Raw genomic sequence first — 27,824 nt, 5'->3', positions numbered from 1 at the left:
TTTCCATCAAAATCAGATATAAGTAGAAAGTGAACAAGGGAAGAAAGAAAAGAGAAATTTAGAAATTTAGATTAACACAAAAAAAAAACACAAGTAACACAATACGCACATATTATTATGTACATCAACATACACTATAAAACTAAATAATACTCATTGGAGTAAATCACCTTATAAATATTCAAAAATAGCATTTCATTCATATAAATAAATCATCATTCTAGACATACCTTTTTTCCAGTTCCAGGTACAACGGTGTCGTCGTGAATGTACATAGGAGGGCTGACGGCATCATTGGTATTCACGATCGGTACAATGTTGAGAGAGATCAGCTCTGATAGCGTGCAGAAGAGATTTTTCCTGGTCTCCTCATTGTAGAAGTCTGGTTTCGTCACTAATACCTTCAGGGATTTCGACAATTATCATTTTATTATTATTATTAAGAGGCGAGTTTATGTTTCGTTGAAATCCATTAGTTTTAATAAAATTTTAATTATTAATTTAAGTTTTAATTAAATTTTAAGTTTGAATATTTAAAAATAGAACAGATGACGAAATTCACTGAAAAATAGGCGGAATGATTGTATCGATCCGTGTGAGCTATTAAAATTCCCTATTTTCAAAACTACTTTCCTAAATTGCCTAATTAACTAATCCAAACTTTGATATCCGTCTCTAGCTAAATCAAAGCTAATTTAGGTAAACAAGCATTCATTCGCATAATTAATTACATGGGTCTATCACAAATTACGGAACTACATATACTTAAATATACATATCGACGCTTGAAAGGCAAACGTGACTAAGCGACAATGCGTGAACTTTACAGTAGACTAATTTAAAGTTGAAACACCTGAAAACAAAATTTATTTTAACGAATCCAGCTATAGTAGAATCTAGCTAGTAGCTGTAGGATTGAAATGATTTTAACAGACCTAGAAATATATATTTTTTGCGCATCGAATATGGTTATTGCCTATCATTTATGTACAAAGCAGTTATTGTCGCTTAGTCATGTTTGCCTTTCAAGCGTCGATATGTACGTTAATGCAAATCACGAACTTTATTGTAATTTTTAATATTAATATGGAATACAAAGTAAAAAACCCCATTTATTTCGACTGATTTCTGATGAAAGATATTTATCAACAATTATTATAGAGGAACTGTTGCTGTTAGGATTTCGATAAAAAAATTTATTGCTTATATGGATGGACGAGCTCACAGCCCATCAGATGTTAAATGGTTACTGGAGCCCATAGACATCCACAACATACATGTATCACCCACCTTGAGATATAAGTTCTAAGTTCTCAGTGTAGTTACAACGGCTGCCCCGCCCTTCAAACCAAAACGTATTACTGCTTCACGGCAGAAATAGGCGGGGTGGTGGTACCTACCCGTGCGGTCCCACAAGAGGTCCTACCACCAGTAATTACGCCAAATTATAATTTTGCAGGCTTTGAGCGAACCGAGAATGCTGCTGCCTATTCTACAATGAATCCTTTAGTCACAGCACCCACCGGAAGAAGACGCGGTGATACTATGCTATTTCAGACCACACAGTTACAATCGTGTAATTTTTTTTAAAGAAGAGTTTTAAGAATTTATATTGGCCCGGAGGCCTTTCCAGTTTCACCAGGATAGGTGAACGAATAGAGACTCTGCCAAGAGGGACGGAATTTGCTAACAGCTGCCCGAGCGCCTCCGACAGAGACCTAACAACTCAAGGGCAAATCAAATAATATTAACTGCTATTGTAGCGAAATTTAGACCGCATACTATACTCCTGCTGTAATTACAGAGAAAGGTTTTTTTTCCTGAATTCAATCTTTATACATAAATCGGTTGAGATTTAATGAACAGTTTTGGAAGTGAGGGAAATTTTCTGCAATACAGACACTTTTGTGTCATCAAAATAGAATGTAAGCTTCAATTCTATTGTTGTTATGCGATACGATTCACCACCTCTGGCGCCTGCTCCGATAATAATCTGAAAATGTCTTTGTGATTTCGGCTACAGTCTAATCCAAGCTCCCCACAACTTTAATTAACGAAAATTTCTTTGAAGACATTGTTCTAAAATTTAAGTTCGAATCACGAAACACCTTCTTCAGAAGTTTCAACTTATATTTTTTTTTAGGATAATGCTTGTCGAAATTTATTGTTTTACTTTTTGCAATAATGAAAATGAAATTCATGCTTAACGGGCAAAGCGTTGAAATTTTTTGAAACACTAATTTTAAATTTAAAGTTCAACCAAGTCATCTAATGAGAAAATTTCTCATTAAATGACTTTTACGTACTGAATTTTTTTTTAATTCAAATACTTATTCGACATGTGACTGTGTTTTATAACAAAGGTAACCTGAATCTTATGTTTAGTTCGATTAATCTTCCGAAACTAACATTGCTCACAAATGAAAGCTATGCGAAAATATAAACTATATTATCTGTGATTGGATGGATAAGTAACTATACGGGTCCGATATGCTGTTAGCTAGGGTAGTAAAGAACAGTGAACTGTTCGATACATATGACCCAGTAGTGAATTTAGGTTTTCACTTACTTTATATTCAACTTAGCTAAATTTGATAACAGATTCAGCTACAGATATAATTTGTAGAAAAGAACTAATTTGTTCTTGATTGATCAAGATATTTTGTCAAATTTAAATTCTTGATAAATTATTGCCAGAAATTTAACCGGTACAGTTCACTGCATTTTTTACTATAACAAATCCTGGTCATCTCGAACTAATTCGTCTCAACCCTATTTGGCAGCAGTGGTTATGCCAATTCAAAGCAAAGTTGACACAAGATAGATTCTCAATCAACATCATGAATATGTCATATGCTTTAAATTATTATATATAGGCATTTACAAAAATCATGCATATAAAATTTTTCCTCCCAAAAATACTATTACGTATTTTGTTGTTCATTTTATTTCAAAAATACAGACGGAATCAAATTAAATCTTGCGGAAAATTATGTCCACCGTGTTTCCTGAGCGCTATGACATGTCCTTCTTTAAAAGAAGCTTGTGGAGAGTATTAAGCGGTAGGCAGCGGCTTGGCTCTGCCCCTGGCATTGCTGAAGTCCATGGGCGACGGTAACCACTCACCATCAGGTGGGCCGTATACTCGTCTGCCTACAAGGGCAATAAAAAAATATCTGTAATAGATTAACAAAAAATATTTGAAATGGTTATACACGTATTTGTATCAAGCCAATTCACTTGTAAAAATACGTGGTCGAACGATGGTATAAAAATAATAATGATACAAAATTATAAATACACCGTATACCGTATAAAAATATGTGTATATGTACCCAACCATATGCACAGAGAAATTTATATAGAAATGAGAAAATTTTCACATCAAAATATGGTTAACTCATAAATTAAATTTGAAATGCAAATTTTTCATGGGATTAACATAACAGCGACGTGTTTTTAAATTAAACGTGTAACATTCTACATGCTATGCATATGTTTCGATTATGCAGATTACGATTTCGGAAAAGCCCTGTGATCTGTGTGCATAGTGCGAGTTTTTTAACGGTCTCGATAGCGTAAACGTTAACTCAAATTTGTATGGAGTTGGAACGGTTAACTACGTTTGCCGCAAAAAAAAATTATTGCTTAGATGGGTGGACGAGTTCACAGCCCATCTGGTGTTAAGTGGTTACTGGAGCCCATAGACATTTACAACATAAAAGCCGCCACCCACCGTGAGACATGAGTTCTTAGATCTCAGTATAGTTACAAAGGCTACCCCGTTCTTCAAACCGAAACGCATTACTGCTTGGCGGCAGAAATATGCAGTCGAACTGTTCCAACTGCATACAAATTTGAGTTAACTTTTACGGTATCGAGAACGTTAACTCTCTCGCACAAAGCATACTGAACGTGTTTCTGAATGATATGAAGAGAATATCTATGAAGGATATATTACCTGTGCAATTTTGACATTGTACTGAGAGAACATGGCATCATACATCGACATGAGCTCCGACTGACCGACCGCCGCAGCGGCCCTCGGATCCAAAATGCTGCCTGCGTCCTAAAAAAAAAAAACAAAAAATTCTAACTATTCCAAGATTAAATAAATAATAGTTTAAAAAAACTAACAAAATACGCTTTTATAGAAAATCCAACTAAAAAATAGAAAATAAATTTTAATTAATTTGATTTAAAAAATAGTGTAAGAAAAATGATTGTATTGTAAAAATGCGTGGGGTGCTTTTCAGGATATTATCAAAATAACCCTTCTACTCATATCTGTTCCTAAAATATTTATAACTATATATTTGTTCCTAAAATATTGGTACCATGCACCCCATTTATATTTATTTTTCATTTTTTAGTTGAATTTCAATTTTTTCAACTTTTTTTTTCAATTTTATTTTAATATTGAATTGTCATCCATCCTTAATAAGTATACACAAATTTCGAGTTAATCCGACGTTTTGAAGAGGGTCAAAATCATGTTCAAAGATTCCGTTACAAACATACGTCTGAAGCTAATAAAAGCGTATTAAAATATTAGTTGTGAATACTAAAGTCATGAGTTAGACGAACCTCTCTAGTGTGATCGCTTGGTGACAAAGTCTCCCGCATGGATAAAGACATGAGCAGCTCCTGCGTCAGTTTCTGCCGCCCGAACGCTACGGCGCCGCTCGTCACCATTATGCATTCGCGTCCTTCGTGATGACATTCGGCAACCTGAAAATTTCTCACTGTGATCACGTAATCGGAAAGCGTATAAAAATTTTACTTCCAACTTTCTCATTTATTAAATATATGTATGTTATATATATGTATTTATTAAATATATGTATGTGTATAATAAAAATCTTACATTTATTTCCGTTATCTGGTACCTGTAACACAAGTTCTTTACGAACTTATCACGGGATCAGTTACCGTGGCGTGATTTTTAGTAAATATTTATTTATTTATTTATTTCATAACAATTTTTTTTAAATTTATTGATGCACATAACAAATTACAATCATTGCAGTACATATTACCTAAATCGTAAAAGTAGTACCTAGATCTAATCTGGATTGTAATCTAAATAGTATGTGCACTCAGCAAAACCATATTAATGTGCATAGCTTTGGCTATTGAAAACGCAATTGAAATTACAAATATTGATAACTAGCCATTGTTAAATAGAATATCCTTCACACATCTGACAAATCCTCTGAGTCAAAGATATCAAGATTACCGTGACATTACATAATGCAAAAAACGTGACCTAATCCTATTAATAATTCTAATCTTATTGACTGACTCGGTGGTGCGGTGGTCAGCGTCTATTGCACGGAGGGTCGTGGGTTCGTATCCCACACCGGGCTAACATTCGTGTGATGAACTGGTATGTTTTGCTCTTGGTTTGGGTGTATGCTATCTATATACATAAACTTATATAAGTATATGAGTCTCTAGTACCCATAATCCTAAATTAACGGCGAATGACCGTGCGTGAGTTGTTAACAATTTATTTTATTTTTCAACGCGGTTACTTTGTATTGCTTACAAAAATTCAAGGTTTTGTAGATAATGGCAAAATCAGTGCTTCTATTAATACGGAATCGTGTACAGAGTCGGACGCTTCCCCAGAAAAATATATACTTGGTTTTTAGTTTAAATTACTTTAAAGATTCGCTTCTCGGAGGACAGAATCATTATTTATGAACTCAATTTTAAGCCTGCTACCGAAGTTTGTCATTTGAATTACGAATTATAAATTTAATAAGGTCCGATATAAGAATTTGGAATAAAGCCATAATGAAGTTTATTCGCTTATGTAATAAGGTTGTTTTGGTAGGGAAATGAATGCATTTTACGACCTTATGAGTTTAAGTGAACAGAATTATAAAGCCGCTAATCGCCAACCCCTGCGTTGAATTATTCTTAGATTAAAATAAGCAGGCTATCGTATACTTTTCTTTGTTATTTTTTAACAGACGCGAGCTGATAACAATTGAATATGCAATTTCGAAAAGGGCACATCTCTGAAAATATAAAATGTTCAGGAAATAAAAAAAAACTGATTATTTTCTAAAGCAGTGTAAAATTTAAAATATTAACTTTTGAGATATATTTTAGTGTTAATTAGCAATTGAAAATTACTAGAATTATTATAAAATGGGTGTAGGTAAGCCTCAAAACTACAGGTATATGAAAAAACGTATTTGACAAAATATGATACTGGTGGTAGGACCTCTTGTGAGTCCGCGTGGGTAGGTACCACCGCCCTGCCTATTTCTGCCGTGAAGCAGTAATGCGTTTCGGTTTGAAGGGTTGGGCAGCCGTTGTAACCATACTGAGATCTTAGAACTTATATCTCAAGGTGGGTGGCGCATTTACGTTGTAGATGTCCATGGGCTCCAGTAACCACTTAACACCAGGTGGGCTGTGAGCTCGTCCAACCATCTAAGCAATAAAAAAAAAAATGCGACATGTGCCCTTTCGAAATTGCATATTCAATTAGTTTTAAGGTACCCATTTTAAGTAGTTGTTCAATCTTCGTCATAATTGAAGAATTATACAAACGGTTTTCAAACGCCCTTTACAACAATACAGTACAAACGCAAATTGACATTAAAAAGATAGATTGCAAAGTAATCGAGCACCTAACACAATAACTATTAAAAAAGTCTCTCTCTTTTAAAGAACAAAGAACAGTTTTTGTCGTCCAGTTCGAACATTAAGCTGCGAACTAAGATAATTACAGACAGATGCGCTTTGAATATAAAACGAAACGCTTAACCCGTTTCCAGAGTTCATAGCTAACTTAAAAAGAGCATAGAGCTTTAAAAATTCCGGATTAATGGTACCAATTTTTATAGGCCGAGAGCCGAACTTTCTACGAGGTCCCCGCACCTAAAGGGCGCGCGGGGTATGTGGGACTGACCGGCCTACAGATGTTGGGAGCAGACTGCAGGCCCAGGGATGGTATTTAGAAACCTACCTACTAAACGACTCCCCTGTACCCTCGCCCAAGCGTCCGATGCCCCGGTCAGAACCCGGACGGAGTATGGGTGGTTACCGTAATCAACACTGTAACTAGACGCAGTGTCACTCCAAGGACGTCCATCTGACGGAGCCTCCGGGGCGCGACCAATCGGTATCGGTACCCCTTTTTTTAACGCAATATATTATTATGATCAGTTGAGCGAGTAAATTAAAGAGCGGATGGTTAGCGTGGTTGGACATGTGACGCGTAGAGAGAAAATGCATGTGACTAGAAGATGTATGGAAATGCTAGTGCAAGGTAAAGGGGGAAGAGGTCGACCGAAAAGGACATGGATGGAGAGTGTGAATGACGATATGAGAGAGAGAGAGAGGAGTGAGTGTTGAGATGACGGCTGATAGAAGAGAATCGAAGAGAAAAAGGCTGTGCCGACCCCACCTAATTGAATAAGATGGAGAAAAAGAAGAAGAGTTGAATAATTAAAATTTCTGATTGTTACAAACAAACTCATTTTCTTATTTATTAGTATTATAAATTAGAAATAGGATAATACGAAACACCGTAAAAGGATACCAATTATTTGAAGTCCGAGACAGCGTTTATCATTTCGAGGCTCTATTCAAGTTTTAGGGATATAACTTCAACATAAGTGTTTGATCTATTGTAATATTTTTTTTATTTGTTTCCACAGGAGAAAATCACCGGGTCCCGTGCGGCAGATGGGGTATGTGGGAGTTGAACCTCACTAAAAACTCCTGCCGCTCACAGCTGGCGCCCTACCCTGGACCGGGCGGGAACCCAGTCAGGGCTATTGAGATGGCGGGACAGGGTTGACGCAGAGCACATTACATCCATCTATTAGATAAAATTAGCTAATTTACCAATCGTGTATTGGTAAAATTATTATATAACTAGCAGACCCGGCCACACGTTATCGTGGCTAAGGTTTTTGTTTCTAAATAACACGTGGCCGGCTATACTAATACCAAATATTGACAAAGTAAGAACAATTGGATTTCACTGTATTGCGTTTATACGAAATAAATTTCACTGATACTTTAGCCTCAGCAGCACGTGGTGTTTATGCCATTAAATTGTAGCTTATGTGAAACGTTGGTATTTTAACACAGCGCCATCTATGAGATATTAATGTCAGACAGTATTACAATTGTCTGTAAGAACTGATTTAAAGTGCCATCTGTTTTAAACTTATGAAACTTACAATTAATAACAAAAATCAACATAAGAAATCATTTTATTGTTAATTAATAAATATTATGAACATTAATCGAAATAAAAACCATCCTATCTTTCAAGTTGGATCAAACTGCACACGGTGTGGAAATTTAATTTAAAATCGGTTAAGTAGTTTATGAGTCCATCGCGGACAAACAGCGTGACCCATGATTTACATATATTATGATAGTAATTTTACCTGTTCTATAATAGAAGCGAGTCGACCGAGAGCCAGTCCGTTTCCATCTTCTCTCGTAATCACAGCACTACCTAACTTCACAACCAATCTTCTGGCGTACTTTAGCTGCGATCTGTCAGTGAAGGTTCTCTGTTTCCTTTCAGCGCTAGCCAATGCTCTCTTGTCTACGCTCAAGCCCTGTGAACAATGAAACATCGTTAAGGTTTACACGGTTCCAAATAAAGTTCATTGGATCTTTATTTTTTAACGTTCCTCTCTAACCAGATCCGCACAACCCTAGATTCCACCGTCTACAATGCTCTCAGAGTACATACAGAGAGCCGAAAACAGGACGAATTGGCACAATCGCGATCACGAAAGTCATGACTATTGTTGATCACGACCCTAAAACATGAAATGCACGACTGGATGAGGAGAAAATCCTTCATCACTTGAACTTCAAACACATCTATGTGTTCGAAGCCCATGCACTTATGCAGCAGCCTGTACATATATTTGGATATTAACACCTGTCCTTGTGAAACTGGAAAGGCCTCCGGGCCACCAGTAAGCCCTCAATCATAAAAAAATAAAATAAAAAAACCTTCATAATTCAAAAAATATTTTTTATTTAATAAAATTTTAAAGTAAACGATGCGCATCTAAAACTTTAACATCCAGGTTATTCCGATAAAGTCACGTACTTACAACGCCGCAGCATAGTTAATCCCAGAGCTTAATTCCTGCAGCGCTTGCAGTATACGAAAACTGCTATGAGATATTTTCTAGTACACAATTTTGGCTTAATTAAAAACACAACTTAGCCAGTTGCAGTCGTAATAAATACACCGTTATTTAATTCTATCTGATGTGAGTTTTAAATATGAGCCGAATGAATAGGTTTTGAATGTTGCCGAATGAATAATTTTAAGGGATTTTTAACCTTTTCTGCTTAGGTAACAATCATTATCGTGATGCGTATGAGCTCAAGCTAAGCTTGATAAACAGAATATTGACCTCGTCGTCTGCGTGTAATTTCACAATTTGGACTTTGATTACTACTATGTTAGAAAAAACTCGAAATTTTCAAAAACAGTGTCAATCGAAAATCAAAATTGCATTTATTACTTTGATGAGTGGACCAGCTCAGCCCCACCTGGTGTTAAATGGTTACCGCAGCCTATAGACATAATCTACAATCTACAACGTAAATGCGCCTCCTTAAGATATGAGTTCTAAGGTCTCAGTATAGTTACAACGGCTGCCCCACCCTTCAACCTGAAACGCGTTACTGCTTCACGGCAGAAATAGGCGGGGTGGTGGTACCTACCCGTGCGGACTCACAAGAGGTTCTACCACCAGTAATTACGCAAATTATAGTATAATTTTTGCGGCTTTGACTTTTATTACACGATGTTCTTCCTTCACCGTGGAAGTCAATCGTGAACATTTGTTAAGTACGTATTTTATTAGAAAAATTGGTACCCGCCTGCGGGATTCGAACACCGGTGCATCGCTATATACGAATGCACCGGACATCTTATCCTTTAGGCCACGGCGACTTAAAACCAGCGTTCTCTTAGTAAATTTAAACGCAAGATTAAATCGCAAAAATATTTTCATATTTGCGACTTGCGAGCACTGAATACAACACTACCACAAAATTTTTGTTTTAGTAAATTTCACAGTCAAAAATAAATATCTCACCACGTGAGAAAAATATGACACCCGAACAAGCGTAACTCTAATATAAATATTAAAACTAGTTATATAATCTGACAAGAATCAAAATCCATTAAAAACATTATTCAGCATTAGACTTTCGGCCCGTCTAAAAATAAAACCCAGATTTGTCATTACAATAATTGACGTATCATTGAAGTCAATTTAAAGGGTAGACAATGAAACGTCGTCGCTCTATCATTATCATTATGACCTCGTTGCAATAAAACCGAGTTCAAATCAATTGCCTGCCTTTGATTTGTTGGACTTCAGCATCGCATTGTTGCCGAAGCTATCAACTATTTGGACACAAACACGCAGAGCATGTTATAAACATAACAATAACCTTATAAGATAGGACGCAATAGAGTGTATACTTTTTTCGTTGTTGTTGGACATTGGATATTATCAGTGGCTCTCTTAACTTATATCTATTGTAGTATTTCATTGCGCAGCTTACGTAATTTATGACGTTTTTGATAATCCACAAATTTAAAGTTTTCTTTGGTTTTCTATTTCGATTAATTAAAACCACATTTACGGTTTAATCGCGTATTTTCATTGTCATTGTATTATTTCTAACGTAAGCTGTAAGCTATACGAAAAGTCGAAAATATTATTTATAATGATAATGAAAAAAAAAAAGGGATATTGTTTCGAAGCTGAGATACTATATTTGCTGTGTAATTCCGACAAGTACTGTACAAGTGTTGTAAAATTAAACCAACCGCACCGTTTAAAAAACTATCAGTTCATTGTCAAAGAATAGAAAGCACAAACACAAAGAAGGAGAAGAGAGTGGAGGTATGTCAAACAATAACATGACGCGACAGTACCTACAATTTCAAACTATTTTATAATTACTATCGTAAGCCAGTTATTAAGTAAGCGCAAGCGTCTCGCATTAAATCGACCAGCTGACTGTCTTAGCGAGGACCGATACAAAGTGTGTCTAGATGTACATATTGCATTTATTTTATATTTCTACATTAAAAACAACTTTGTTCACTATATGAAAATTCGGATCGTTTGTCCGTTCAACACACAATTAATTATTAAACTTTTAAATCCATTTTTACATCTTACAATATATCTTACAATGTATAATAACAATATAATGTTACAAATAATTTTTGACATGCTACAATTCTTTCACGAAATTCGTTCCCAAGTCCCAACTTCAATTTCATCATTCGACTATGGGACCCTAAACTTTGAAAAGATTAATTGGTTTCAGTTGTTTACTGATTCTAGGGATTTGGAGAATAATAAATTGGACCACTATATTGCCTATTTCTGTCGTGGGTTCCATTCGACTTAGATTTTACATCGCCGTGAATCCCAACAAACTATTATAGCAGTCTAATAAAACTTCAGTAAGTACACTAATAATGAAGTCCAGAGTAAAGTAAAGTAAAAGATAAAAGAGCTATCGAACATAATCAAACATTTACATAATTAAATATCGAACAGCAACCGCGGGACACAGGACACCTGACGTTATCCTTAACTTGATAAAACTAATGCTTGCTACTAATATGTTACTATTTATTAGCATTACATGTACAACAAATATGTCCAGTAATTATAATCGAAGTGAATTTCTAAATCACATTTATTCAATTAAAGCTGTAACACAGGCTACGAGTATACTACTCTGGAGGTGATAATCAAAGGTTTTTAAATTTCAATTTGGAATATCGAATTTGATTATGTTGGCGCGATTTTGGCGGGAAACATAGATAGTTTTCTTCAATTTCGATTTGTTTGAAAACGACTTGTATTTTAGTTGTAAATAAATTTTGATTATTAATATTCTACAGCAGATTACAAAGAGTCATAGAAATAGCTACAAGTGATGCCTTCGCAATATTTGAGAGCGCAATTCTATTATAGGCCTACGTCTCAGACTAGAATAAGGATTGACAGAATAGAACAATTAACGAATTAAAAAAAAAACAGTTTGTTGTAAAGAAAATTATCCACCAACATAAAGCGATAACGTTAACAATTGTAACAAATAAAAAAAAAAGCCCAAAGAATGAAAATATATTATGTAAAATTACGCAAATTTCCACCCAATGCCCAAGAATTCAAAAATGGCATTTTAGATTTTGTAATTTTTTGCTTCTTTTTGTCTGTTTTCTCCAAAGATTACATAAAAACGAAGTAAATTAATACATGACACCATATTATTGCAAAGTGAAATTATCCAGTGGACGAGAAATTGTTCAGAAAGAACTAACATTGTAGAACTTTTAATTGAATGGTTCGCAAGTGCATTGCTTTTACTGAAGTGAAAAGAAAATACAAGGAACTTCCTTTGCTTTTAATGTTAAAGTTAAACTGATTCTATTTATTCTGAAATCGCAACGAATGTAAACTTTGTGTTTCTAAAATAATATCCAGAGCTACATGAATGGTATTAATGTTTTAGTTTAGTTTAAATACTTGGAACTATATATTTTTATAGAAATATCGTAATCATAAATGAGAACGTCCCTGTAAATAAAGAAAAATATGTCGCTTTTGATTGCTCGGGGTCATTAACCTATACGTAGGTCGGGAAGTTGCTAACGGCATGATCAAATCTGTAGAACGCCTCTGTATAAAACGCCTGATATCAAAACGCACTGTAACCTCACATTCTGGCTATTTCTGGCGTAAAATGTCGATTTGTTCTACATTGAAAGGCAAGGCAACAATTAAATTTAATCTAGGTTAACTATTACCTCACTACCTACCAGTTGAACCGTGGACTATACCAATGCAAAAACAAATGGTACGTGAAATCTTCCCTTTTTTGGGCCGAGGACCATGCCTGCAGGAGTTGCGGGTGCTGAGAGCGCTCGCAGGATATGAGACCCACGTTCTACCCGCCACCCACCTTGAGATATAAGTTCTAAAATCTCAAGTATAGTTACAACGGCTGCCCCACCCTTCAAACCGAAACGCATTACTGCTTCACGGCAGAAATAGGCAGGGTGGTGGTACCTACCCGTGCGGACTCACAAGAGGTCCTACCATCAGTAATTACGCAAATTATAATTTTGCGGGTTTGATTTATATTACACTTTATTATCCCTTCACCGTGGAAGTCAATTGTGAACATTTGTTGATTTCAAATACGTACATTTCATTAGAAAAATTGGTAACCGCGTGAGATTCGAACACCAGTGCATCGACACAAATGCACCGGACGTCTTATCCTTTAGGCCACGACGACTAGAATCATTACATAGAAAATTTAACACATACAAAATTCACAGTTTGTACTGTAAAAAAAACAAACAAAACCGAAACACTCAAAACTATATTGGATTTATCCATTTATGGACCCTTCCAAATAGCAGTGGATAGCTGTTGAAATTCAACTAATATATTATTAGCATCCATCACATGATGCATAATGTACAATCGTGTTTCAAGGATGGAGAGCTATGCAATTGTGTGTCAATTAAACATTTCATTATCATAATTAAAAGTACTTGTACGGTTTATATTCAGGGTTAATACTGTCATTATATCATTTCTGACGTTTCGTAGAGTTTTCGTGGACGACTAAGGTGTCATATAAGGTGTCATATCTATTTATTTATTTGGGAAACAAACAGTACAATACAAACATAACAGCTATATTTTAAAAAAATATAGCTAATACAATAACCAAATATGTTTCCACAATCAAAATCACATATAAATAGAAAGTAAATAAGAAGAGAAATTTAAAAATTTAAATTAAAAAAAAAAACAAAAGCAACACAATACGTACATATTATTTTATACATCAACTTACACTATAAAACTATAATACTTATCGGGCTAAATCACCTTATAAATATTTTAAAATAGCTTTTCTATTAGGTATCTACGTACAAAATCGCTGTTTAGTGTACGGAAAATTAAAGAAATTCGTTTATAACTGTTTCTTATTACTATCAATCACAATATGCACCAATGGTAAATAAGTAAATCTCTACCGGCTCATGGTAATTTTTCAAAGGCCTTCTTGAAGAAGCGAGTTGTGTGTGAGCCAACAAACTCTTCATAGGCATTCTGTACTGCCTCCCGAGTATTAAATTTTCAAAGAAGTCGTCTAAGTTTTGGTACAAGTATGGCGACGCAAGATCTGATGAGTACGGTGGATGACGCGAAACTTCGTTTGTAAGAGATTGATGGAAAACAGACACAGATTTAATGAAAACAAAAAACGAAATAAGTAAATAAATAAATGAAAATAGAATTTCATATTTTAAAATCCATCCCATCTTTCACTTTTCTACTGTTTGATTCCAATGTTATAGATTTAGGATCGCCTAGCTAAGATTTACTCACATGAGGTAAACACTCGTATTCGAGAGAATAATAACTACAATCAGACTTCAGACGCCAAACAGTGATAGTGACACTGACCGGGATTCATGGAACCCATAGTAGGTACAGCAGTACATTTTTGATTAGATGTAGTACAACCTCTTACGAGATAGTTAAAACAATCTCTTCTACTTCTACCACGGAGCAGTTATGCGTTCTAGTTTGTAGAGTGAGGCAGTCGTCGATTGACAATTGGAATTTAGACCTCATGTCTCAAGGGCAACCACCTAACAGAAAGTGGGTCGTGAGCTCGATTGTTATGTGCAAAGGAAAGGCTCGTGGAAAGTTTGGACACACGTTTTGTTGAAACCGATTTATAAAATATGATATTATATAGAATTTCTGGGATCATTTTATCTTCGAACTAGTTCGTTAAGCGGCTTCGCTTATGTGTAGAAAATTAAATCATACCCTCTCTTCAGAACGTGAATATAAAAATAACACGAAGATCGGATGAAAATTAAAATGTGAAAGCGTAACAAACCAAACAAGCTCACATTCGCATTACCAATATTAGCAACTATATAGTTACCATAGCAACCGTATACGGGAAAATAACAAATAATTACATTCAATTGACATTGTTGGGTACGCATACGACCATACGACGTATTGGAAGTATTTTCCTCATTGGTTAATATATTGTGATTCGTTCAATTGACACTCAAGGTGTTCATTTAAAATGTACAGAACTCGTTTTAGAAAAAGCGATTTTGTTCGATTTTACGAGTATTCGTGTGTGGGGAAAAATTACGATCTTCAAATCAACGCGTTTCATATAAGAATAATATTCATGAAAAACGAATGCAATAGGACTATTTTTCTAAATGTTTTTTTTTTATTGCTTAGATGAGTGGACGAGCTCACAGCCCACCTGGTGTTAAGTGGTTACTGGAGCCCATAGACATCTACAACGTAAATGCGCCATCCACCTTGAGATATAAGTTCTAAGGTCTCAAGTATAGTTACAACGGCTGCCCCATCCTTCAAACCGAAACGCATTACTGCTTCACGGCAGAAATAGGCAGGGTGGTGGTACCCACCCGCACGGACTCACAAGAGGTCCTACCACCAGTAATTACGCAAATTATAATTTTGCGTGTTTGATTTCAATAAAATGAAATTGTTGTTATTTTTTTTAAATTATTACATTGTTAAATACGCGTGATACTTTGTTAAATCAAATTATATAGTACTAGCCGTACTCACCCGCTTCGCTGGGCATTTAAAATTAACATTATTATTTATTCTCATTATTATTAGGGAGTCCAACGCTCATATAAATATTAGCTTATCCTTTTTTTTTTTTTAAGTACCTTAATTTTATTTTTTTAAGTACATTTTCCATTAAGTACCTTTATTTTCTACATGTATACCAAGTTTTAAGTCAATCGGATGCATGGTTCAATAGCTATAACGGAATATCCATAAAAAGCACTGTAGATTTATATATTAGTATCATCATCATCATCAACAGCCCACAGTCGTCCACTGCTGGACATAGGCCTCTCCCAATCCACACCACTGAGCCCGGTCTGCTATATTAGTATAGATGATTGTTTTGCGGCATAAATACGCATGTATGATTTATATAAAACGCGAACACCGAGAATCGAGAAACCGTATGCAATATTTCAGTCCTTTAATTCCTTACAGGAAGTACCATGCGAGGAAAATTATATCTGCAACGTTTACGTGTTGATAACGAAAGACTGCGGGCGACGCCGCAGGGTGGAAAGCTATTTAGAAATAAATTGAATTTTTTTTTCCTTCTATACACTCTGCTATTTAACAATCTTTGCGGCGAACACGTAAAGACTTGTGATGCTGTGAGATGTTCATACATATATATGTGCGGATCGTGTTATATAAACGAAATTCCGACGGATTTTGTACAAAATAATACGATTCACGTCTATTTTGAATGTCGAGTGATTTTTAAAATAACGTGTGCGGATAACAAAAAAAAATCATAATCGCCAGCCTACTTTTTACTAGTGCGAAGAAAGATTCCGTCTGCTTAAGAAGCTAGTGCTGCAGATATCGATTTTTTTTTTATTGCTTAGATGAGTGGACGTGCTCACAGCCCACCTGGTGTTAAGTGGTTACTGGAGCCCACGGACATCTACAACGTAAATGCGCCACCCACCTTGAGATATAAGTTCTAAGGTCTCAATTATAGTTACAACGGCTAAAGATATCGATTCAAACATCAAAACAAACGCATCATGTCACAGTATCGATTCCGATAACTGAAAAAGGTAGGACATAGCCTCGTCTCGGTTAACGTTAAGCTCCATATCAATAGCCACATAATACTATAACATGATCGTAACAAAATACCAAAACAGTAAATACATAGTTCTGTGATATCTCTCCTACACCTGCGTCATCGCTTCGCATCGTGAGAAGCGACTTAAAATGACTGTTTACAAACAAACCAAAAATACTTATTATCGCAAAAAACGTAATAATAAATTATTCGAAATCAAATATTTAATAACGTCTAACAACGTGAAATAAATACTGTCTTTTTTTCGAAAATTCAAAACAACAATTCACACTTTTACCACCAAATCAAGTTACACGTATTCGATATTCGCGTGTGAAAATGTGTTCCGAATTGAAATTTATTTGGTGAATAAATCTATGCTGTTAGGCGACGATTGTGAAGGGGAAGATCTTCCACCGAGCTGGCGTCCAATATTGTCCAAAGTTCAAATCATCAAATGCGTTAGCCGATTCGGTTCTTATGCATCAGCAAGCTTATCATGTAAGCATCGTTAGTGCATTTCGGATTTTTGTCAAATACGTATCTTCTATTACTAGAGGTCCCGCAGTAGTCGAAATTAGACTATAATCAATGGGAATTGTAAGTTTGTATACTATTATGATTGTATTTTATACTTCTATAATCACAAATTTCGCCAAGACTACACTATAAAAAATATTAACAAAGACAAACAATATTTAATCTCAATTTGACAACAGACGTCAAGAACAAAAGTTTGACAATAAATAGTATGCATGCGTGTGTGCGTCAAATATATGGTATGTAGTGTGTGTAATGTTTTTCTTTATTGATTTAACGTATCTTTTATGCATTATATAAAAAAAAATTAGCATTGTGCACTTCTTCTCTATATTCTCTATAAGTGTGTTTCTTACTCCTCCGTCCGCGCAATTTTCGTAAAAAGGGATACAAAGTTTTTGCTTCACGTATTAATATATAGATATTACAGCTACCGCTAAAATACGATTTTTAATGTACACAAAAAAAAACCCGATTCGTTTGAACGTAATTAACATTGTTACTCACTTCGCCGGGCGCATATCTTCCGGTCGTCGGCAGTTTATCCGATCCAATAACGCTGTAAAAACGTTTTCTGATAGCATTTCTAGAGAAACATAGCATTGTTTTGACACTATTCCAATACATACAACACTTTTTTTTTCTTCTCGCGTACACGACTCGCGCGCCCCGTAACTTGACGATTAATACACATGTAATGAGGACATTGTAAAAAGTATATAAATAAATTATTATCGCTATGCTTGACATCGCGCGGTTTTGTTTTGTTTTGAACTCTATAACTATTATTATTTATGATCGAACAAATACCTATATTGGCGTTTACTGCCTTTTTTAAAGATAGGCAACATTCGTGTCATCAATTTATTCAAAGAGGTTACCATTTTAATTTAATTTCAATATTTTCACGACATAGTTAAAATATAAATTGTTTTAAATTAGAAAGAGCACAAATTAATAATACTACTCACTACTTGACATCTGATAATGATAATTAATTATTTATTTCTTTCGTATTTTAGTCATAATCAAATAACAAAAAACACAAACTTCCCAAAGATTAGTTTTGCCGCTTCAGAGAACGGTAATATCAAAATTCCAAAATTAAAATTTTAAATAATTCTCCTGTTTTATTTTTAACGTAGTTTTTGAACGAATCACCTACGTGTAAAAAATGCAATTTAATATTCAATTTTCAAGATATTAATTAAATTCAATTTTTAAAAATATCAAATATGTGTTTTACGGTAACTGATAAACTATGTTCATTGTTAGTCGTTTATCAGTCGCTGTTGCCAGACGTATGTTCATTGCCCCTTGACCTTTGCCACATTCTTTTATGCAGAAGTCGATAAGGACTTTTTTCTGTATCAAAATACAAAAAAAAAAGTTTTTGAAAGTTTAATGATTCGTATACCTGAAGCGATAAATGTCAAATTGATGATCCAGTTAAAATTAGTTAATTTTAAATCATTCTTTATGCAATAATTAAGAATTATGGGGAAGAGTTTATTTATGGTAAAAAAAAAATTGTGTTTAAATTGAAAGAACCTTTCCAAAATTGCTTTTAAACTAGCTTAGCTTGCATCGACATTAGAAATTCCGAATTTTATAATAAAATACATTTTTCAAAAAAGAAATACTAATTTTTACACAATCTACATATTTAGAAAAATAGAATGCGTTTCATGCATCACTAAAAACCTTTCTATTGATATTGATTAATCGCCTATTTTAGTCCACTGTTGGACATAGGCCTCTCCTAAGGTACGCCACGCGAACTGTGTGCTGTGCAAAAATATACTCTAATGAGACCACTGATAGCTTTATCTATATAGGTAAAAAGAAATACGTGGCTTTATGTTGACACGCGATGAAATGGGAAATTATATCAGTTGGCCTTTTTGTTTTTCTTCAATTGTTACTATATAGAAAACAGCGCCCCTAGCAGCAAACGTAGGAAAACGTTCCAACTCCATACAAATTTGAATTAACTTTTACGCTACCTATCGAGAACCTTAAAAACCTTGCACTAAGCACACTGGTCCTAAGGCTTTCGTGTCCATCCACTGTAGAACAGCGGACAGTGGATGGATATATTAGTTTTCATTAATTACATTTAGTTATCATTAATTACACATGGATATATTAGTTTTCATTAATTACATTTAGTTATCATTAATTACACATGGATATATTAGTTTTCATTAATTACACTTTTCAAAGCATAATACGCAAATCAAATAGTCTTACTGACCTATTTAAATATGAAATATTTCCGATCTATATAGCAAAAATTGAAGAAAAACAAAAAAGCCATCTGAAATATGTCCCCATTACATCGCGTGTCAACATAAAACCACGTATTTCTTTTTACCTATATAGATAAAGCTATCAGTGGTCTCATTAGAGTATAATTTTGCAGAAAAAACTGGTAAATTAAATTTCGGATGATTTAAACCTAAGGTAGTGGTATACGTAAGCTTACTGGTGGTAGGACCTCTTGTGAGTTCGCGCAGTTAGGTACCACCGCCCTGCCTATTTCTGCCGTGAAGCAGTAATGAGTTTCGGTTTGAAGGGTGGGGCAGCCGTTGTAACTATACTGAGATCTTAGAACTTATATCTCAAGGTGGGTGGCGCATTTACGTCGTAAATGTCCATGGGCTCCAGTAACCACTTAAGACCATGTGGGCTGTGAGCTCGTCCACCCATCTAAGCAATAAAAAAAAAACAGTACTTACACAAAATGTTATTCTGTCAAGTCCTTATTCTAATCACATAGTATTTATTATTTGTTGTGTTAAAAATAAAGATTTGCCTAACTCATTAGCAAAGATAGGCCTTGTACTATTTATTTGTTGTGTTGTTCAATCAACACAACACAAATGTTTGCTCGTTATATTTAAATAATAAGGAGAAACGACATTCTCGACTGTGACGTACGTTAAGTTGACCGCTTATATTATTCAATCGAAGTGTCTATATTAGGTAGAAGACTGCAGTTCTTTGTGCGAAAAAAAAACTAAATATATAATAATAATAATAATAATAAGTTCTTTATTTCTTGCTTTACAAAGTTTAAAAAAAAATATAATAAATATAAATGTATGTATAAGTATTTAGGATGTAAAAGAGTTTTGTAATAAATCAGTAAAATTTAGTTAGCAAGAACCCCAGATCGGGTAAAGGCCTCCTCCAAAGATGCCCAAGCGTCTCTATCCTGTGCTACGTCTATCCAGTTTGGGCCAGCTGTTCGTCGTTAAGTTGACCGCTTATATTAATCATTCGAAGTGTCTATATTAAGAAGACTGCAGTTCTTTGTGCGAAAAATAACTAAATATATAATATGTATAAAGAAGTAATATAAAATTACGTTTCTAATTAAGCCTTTTTGTTTCAAGTCATTCACCTAATTTCGTCTGTATCGATAAAAACAATTTCACGGTATATTTTTACTTTTATCAATCACTAATGACATATTCTGAATTTCTATAATTTTACTGAGAGTCAATTTCATTTTTCCAATTCAACTATCACTATATTTAATTAAATAAACTGAAATCCAGGCTGTTTAAAAACAGATAAAAGTTCTTTTTAATTTTAGCTATTTTTATTCCAAAAAATGTTTATAATTTTGTTTTAAATTTATCTAGTTATACATTTTTCTACATTACAGATTTAATATTATCCTTTTTCAATAATTTAAACACAACGCAAAACTCATTTCAACATATATGTAGCCACTATATGACAACAGAATAAAAATATTACATTACAAATAACTTAGATATTAATTATGGCATTTTTACGTAAAAATATAAAATCTAAATACAGTTTATTATGACAATGACTCTAACTCCTTAACTCGAAATATACTGTGCCAAAGATTTTCACAAAAAAAAAACAGTAGTGCGTTTCGGTTTGAAGAGTAAGACTGCCGTTGTATTGTAAAAGTGAGATTTAAAGCTCATGTCTCAAGGTGGGTGGCGGTATTTACGTAGCCAAGTCTATGGGCTCCGGCACTTAGCACCAGGTGGGATATGAGTTCATCAACCAGTTAAAGCAATAAAAAAGATACTTCTTCCGTTCATCGCTCGTCTAACGTGTCTCATGTCCAATAGTGACTGATTGATTTTGTACTTATACGATCGTCGGCAAAGGCTTTGTCTCCAAGATAATGGTGTAACATGAACTAGTATACATCAGGATGAGGTCTTATTTTCAGCCTTTATCAATCTCGATTAATTATATATCTCTCTTTCGCTTCATCATACCACCTCTACAAATAAGAAGCAAAACTTTATCGACAAGCGTCTTTAAATCAAGCAAAAACGTTTGCTATTGACAATGTTATTGTCATTGGTGACGCTTGTACTCAAACTCAAAGCAGCAAAAGCTTATCAGTACATAGTATAAAACAAAGTCGCTTTCTCTGTCCCTGTATCTGTCCCTTTGTATTAAAAACTACGCAACGGATTTTGATGTGGCTTTTTTTAATAGATAGAGTGATTGAAGAGGAAGGTTTATATGTATAATAACATCCATTAAATAGTGGATAAATCAATAATAAATTACAGTTTCTGAAGCGAAGCGAAGGCGGGTCGCTAGTACAATATAACGAACGATCGTGTACCACACTGATGCCTTACAATTAGACGGGTCAATTGATTACACATGCACTGTTTTGTACAGTTAGTAAAACAAAAACAAACGAAATTAATAATAACATTACTAAAAATAAATTAATGTTTTTTTTAAACGCTTAGATGGGTAGACGAGCTCACGGTTCATCTGGTGTTAAGTGGTTAGCAGAGCTCATAGACATTTACAACGTAAAGGCCGCTACTCACCTTCGGACATGAGTTCCAAGATCTCAGTTTTTACAGTACAACGGATGTATTTCGTATTTTTATTTTGTAAAAATTGTGCTGTTATATTATTATATGCATATCACAGCATTTTATCTCTAACCACATAAAGATTATTCATTTATGTTCTTAAATAGCATTAAAAATTAAACACAAAAGGAAACATTGGTATATTGTTAATAACGTCCGTCATACTATTATTATTACTATTTGAATTCGTCGTAGCCTAAAGGATAAGACGTCCGGTGCATTCGTGTTGAGCCATGCACGTACGTACTCAACAAATGTTCACGATTGACTTCGACAGTGAAGAAATAACATCGTGTAATAAAAATTAAACCCGCATAATTATAATTTGCGTAATTACTTGAGGTAGGACCTCTTGCGTGTCCGCACGGGTAGGTACCACCGCCCTGCCTACTTCTGCTGTGAAGCAATAAAGCGTGAAGGTTGAAGTTGGTTGAAGAAGATTGAAGTTGGCTCCCCCAACCTTCAGTTTGAAGGTTGGGGGAGCCGTTGTAACTATACATACTTATATATTTAAGTTGGGTGGCGCATTTACGTTGTAAATGTCGATGGGCTCTAATAACCACTTGACACCAGGTGGGCTGTAAGCTCGTCCACCCATGCAATAAAAAATAAAAATAATATTATTCAAAATTATAAAAATACTCACATTCAAAGATATCCCGTGAACTGAGAAACTTCTCTTTTGAGAAACGAACGAATTCAATAAATTATTACAACGGACACCGGCTCTCAAATAAAACATGAATTTGTAACACATTCTCGATCGATTAATTCAAGAAGGCAAAAATAAGTAATAAAAATATATTTTGTTATTTTAATTTTAAATAACGTACATCGATCGTTCGGTCGGCGTCTAGGGTATAAATGCGATGCGACAGTACGAAGCGCTTTTGTTTCAATAAATGTATTCGTGACATCAGCGTTGTGATTGTGAAGCGTTGGTTTACATACGAGATACAAAAACGTAAAAGAAATTCCTTAGAAATTATTGATGCACTAGCCGACCCGGCAGACTTCATCATCATCATCATCAGCCTGCGGCAGTCCACTGCTGGACATAGGCCACCGCAAAGCTCGCCACCCGATCTTCGGTTCTACGCATCCAGTTACTGCCAGCTGCCTTGCGCAGGTCGTCGCTCCATTTAGCAGGAGGGCGTCCTACACTACGTTTGGCGGTTCGCGGTCTCCACTCCAGAACACGTCTACCCCAACGGTTATCGGTTCTGCGACATATGTGACCAGCCCACTGCCACTTCAGCTTACTAACTCTGCGAGTTATGTCGATCACTTTGGTTTTTGCCCGAATAACCTCATTGCGTATTCGGTCTCGCAATGAGAAACCAAGCATAGCTCGCTCCATAGCTCGCTGAGTAACTTTTTGTTGGTGGACTAGTCGCACAGTCAGTGTCCACGTTTCGGCTCCGTAGGTAAGCACGTATTAAGCATAGGAGTATTAAACGGTAGGCAGCGGCTTGGCTTGCCCCTGGCATTGCTGAAGTCCATGGGTGACGGTAATCACTCACTATCAGGTGGGCCGTATGCTCGTCTGCCTACCAAGCATTAAAAAAAAAACATAGATATCGCAACGTAAACACCACCATCCAGCTTAGAGCATGAGGTCGAATTCTCAATAGTGTGGTATAATGGCGGTATCAACTATCAAACCGGAACTGATGACATTACAGAAACAATTGCAATATTTAATGAAGCCGTCAGTAAAGCCTTTTGCTGAAGAAGACCTAATGAACAATTAGAGTCGATTCTTTAAAAACGAACCAGAAAAATTTACTTATCATTTTTCTACTTGAAAATACTTGAAATGGTACACCGCGCATAGTTTGTTTCCAAATGAGTCTTGTTCCAAATGATGGTTGTCTGGAAGAGATCGCTCTTAGCGATAAGACCGCCAATTGTACTTTTTTGTGTTTAATGTATCGCACTGTTTATTTGTTTTTTGGTGTACAATAAAGAATACTCTCTCTCTCTCTCTATCTCTCTACTTACTTCTAATAACGAGGGTTGATATTAGATCCACCGCAGGTGTAAGCGAGCTCACGTAGTTCAGCTTGGGAGACTTTGTTAACATCTGCCCTAACGATAGTAATGCTTCGCTGAATCTACCTCCCATCGGAAACGCGACCCACTGAGAAGATCCAACGAAAAAGTCATTGGGCTGTGTCCGTGGGGAATTATTTACGACATTCGAGTAAAACACCTGTGGTTTAATTTTAGGGCAGCTACTTAATCAGATGTTAATTACATCGTACATACATTATTACTAACAAAAAGCGTATTAAAAATAGACATTTTTATAAGTAATAATGTATTCTATCTATCTTTTTTTTAATGCTTACAAGAGGTCCTACCACCAGTAATTACGCAAATTATAATTTTGCGGGTTTGATTTTTATTACACGATGTTATTGCTTCACCGTGGAAGTCAATTGTGAACATTTGTCCAGTACGTATCTATTTAGAGTAATTGGTACCCGCCTACGGGATTCGAACACCGTTGCGTCGCTAGATACGAATGCACCGGACGTTTTATCCTTTAAGCCACGACTACTTCAATCTTACAGCCCACAGCGTCCACTGCTGGACTTAGGCGTAACCTAAGGTATTATAGACCTAACGTATTACTTAACAGCTATTTAAGGCAACACAATGAATTCACTATAGTAAGACAACATTATAACAATGCCGCGGCTTATATTGATTCGGATTCACAAGCCACATTCCGGTTCGTAGTCCGCATTGAAATGCCCACAAACGTTACTACGATGCAACTATAAACCGATAATGAAATCCGATCTCGTAATTACCAGTCGGTTATGGATGTGGTAAATGCGGTTGCAATTAATAGATTCTGTTGTTTCATTCGTTTAAGCGCGCAAGTATGAGCTCTCTGTTAGATTATGTATCTGGTAACTTCGAACGACTACTCACGTCATTACGGATCCTCCCGATCCATTAACGGTGCTTTTAGGTACCACAAGCACCGGTCACCGTCCTCGTCGAACCCGTCGCTTGCGACGAAGGGCTCGACGGCGAATTAACCCATAGACACAGCTCACTGAGTTTCTCGCCGGATCTTCTCAGTGGGTCGCGTTTCCGATCCGGTGGTAGACTCTGCGAAGCACTGCTCTTGCTAGGGCCAGTGTTAGCATCACTCCGGTTTGAGCCCCGTGAGTTCACCTACAAGTTAAGGTTACGCTGAAATAGCCTCTCAAGGTTATCAGCTTAGGTGAGAAAAAAAACGACTACTTATTAAGTGTCAGGGGCTTAATAGATTAATGACCCGATGTAGAGGTATCAAGTGATGCGACTATGCATCTAGTTCAGATGGGGAGGAAGATAGAAAAAAATCCAAGAGTGTTACAAAATCAAACCAGTCAACCTTGAACTTGCTTAATTACCGGGGACGTAGTTGAAACGGGTCAATATTTGTTACAGTTTTCGGAGAAAACATTATTCCAATTCAAAAATAATTCGTCTTGTTTCATTTAACCCCAAGCTCTGGTGGCCGGAGATATTTATATTGTACTAGCCATACTCGCCCGCTTCGCATTTAAAATTAACATTATTATTTATTGTCATTATTATTAAGGAGTCCAACACTCATATAAATATTAGCCTATCCATTAAGTACATGTATGTTCTACATGGATACCAAGTTTCAAGTCAATCGGATGCAAGGTTCAGTAGTTATAACGGAACATCCGTAAAAACCACTGTAGATTTATATATTAGTATAGATTCTTAACATGTTGAACTGATGAATATTAGATAAATCTTGAACAGGTCTACCCTACTAAGCGTATGAGAAAAAATGACAAAAATACATATATTCAGAACATCATGATTGCCAGTATCCATTCTATTTGATAAACAAATAACGCGAATTTCCTAAGCTCATCCGTTTTTTCGGTGCTCCTAAAGCGAACATTGGAATACCCGGCTTACTCGATCTATGTTGCAAATTAAATCGCCTCAAACAACAGTTTGCTCTCTCGGTGTCCTGAAACAAACCGACAAACCTAGTTTATCTAAACACCGACATGAATCCGGTATTGCTTCGTTTGCTATGGAAATGTTCAGGATTAGACTTGCATTTACAATGGGTATTATAGTTCGGTTTCGTTGGAAACTACGGCAAGTTGCAGATTTGTTGGATAAGCAGTTGCATGTATTTATAAGTTGGTACTCGGTGTTTCTAAGTAGTATATAGATACTACAATTAAACTCCGGTCTAACTTTGTTGGTGTTGCGTTGTACTAATTGAGCGTGGACTGTATTTATTGTTTTAAGATATTTATTGAACCTTCTTAATATAATTTAAAGACTCAGTATAAGAGAAATATAAAACTGATGCATAATGCATTGCTCTCGGATTTGAAAGAGTTGGTGTCATGGCGGACGTCGCTCGCTGACACTTTGACGTTCAGAAATTAAACAGTTGGTCATAGATAATATGTCCTGGTTATAGATAATGTGAAACCTAAATACACTTAATATTTAAGTTGTTGGTTATCACTACATAGTATAAAACAAAGTCGCTTTCTCTGTCCCTATATCACTATGTATGCTCAAATCTTTAAAACTACGCAACAGATTTTGATTCGGTTTTTTAATAGATAGAGTGATTGAAGAGGAAGGTTTATATACATAATAATATCCATTAAATAGTGGAGAAATACTGTTATTTTTGAGGTTTCTAATGTGATGTGGTAAATAATTACATTTTTTCCGGTTACATTGCAAACGCATGCTGAACTCTACGAGATATCTCTGGAACGGCTGGACCGATTTTGACGAGACTTTCACTGATAGGTAGCTGATGATATGGCTACTTTTAGGCTACTTTTTTTAGACTAGCTTCACCCCGCGGTGTCATCCGCGATATGACAATAACCGCGGGTAACATCGCCGGACTCGGCTATCAATAATAAAATTTAATGTTTCCAAAGCGAAGCGAGGGCGGGTCGCTAGTCATGAAATAAATGCATGGTAAGGTAATATTGGTCAAAATCATAAATTTGAAGATCACGCAATTATGATTAGTTTTTTTAATGTTGGATTTTTGGAGCTTGGGTGTCGAATCTACTACTACCCTTATTCTTGACGTGAATGCGTTTTCATAACATCTCAGCTTGGGAACGATAGGTAAATGCAGTATGTTGAACTTCTATTATCATCGTCCGTGACCATGCTATCATAAAACAGAAGACATTTGACAGCTTCCTGAATCGCCCTAACGAAATTTTCAAAAAAAGCTTACATAAATCAAGTTCTAAACAACAACATTAGGTGTGTCGGTCTGATAAATCTCATGATGCCAATCTTCCCTTTGAGGATTTTTAAAAATCGATCGATCAGTTGTATCACCTGTCTTCACATCGTGTCATCGTGGCCCAAAGGATAAGACGTCCGGTACATTCGTATGTAGCGATGCACCAGCGTTCGAATCCCACAGGCGGGTACCAATTTTTCTAATGAAATACGTACTTAACAAATGATCACGATTGAGTTCCACGGTGAAAGAATAACATCGTAACAACTTTTCGAATAGCTTACAGCTTACATTAGAAATAATACAATGACAATGAAAATACG

General features: G+C 35.4%; 1 protein-coding gene across 2 annotated transcripts in view; it reads right to left on the bottom strand.

Annotated features, from left to right (window-relative positions):
• P5CS (Delta[1]-pyrroline-5-carboxylate synthase) overlaps positions 1-23,017 on the bottom strand; it is a 34,462-nt gene extending 11,445 nt beyond the window's left edge. The window contains exons 1-5 of one of the 2 annotated variants that reach the window (XM_028171969.2): positions 22,858-23,017; positions 8,427-8,603; positions 4,588-4,731; positions 3,962-4,069; positions 231-401 (exon numbers count right to left, since the gene is read on the bottom strand). In XM_028171969.2, the coding sequence (XP_028027770.1) occupies positions 231-401; positions 3,962-4,069; positions 4,588-4,731; positions 8,427-8,603; positions 22,858-22,968 (711 nt within the window). In that variant the 5' untranslated portion in view covers positions 22,969-23,017. Of the gene's footprint in view, positions 1-230; positions 402-3,961; positions 4,070-4,587; positions 4,732-8,426; positions 8,604-17,820; positions 17,982-22,857 lie in introns of those variants that run through there. The other variant, XM_028171970.2, reaches the window with a different exon arrangement.
• Positions 23,018-27,824: the final 4,807 nt, after the last annotated feature.

The sequence above is a fragment of the Bombyx mandarina genome, chromosome 23 (genome assembly GCF_030267445.1).
Source record: "Bombyx mandarina strain Sakado chromosome 23, ASM3026744v2".
NCBI classification, from domain to species: Eukaryota; Metazoa; Arthropoda; class Insecta; order Lepidoptera; family Bombycidae; genus Bombyx; species Bombyx mandarina.
This window is presented reverse-complemented; position numbering and strand designations above follow the sequence as displayed.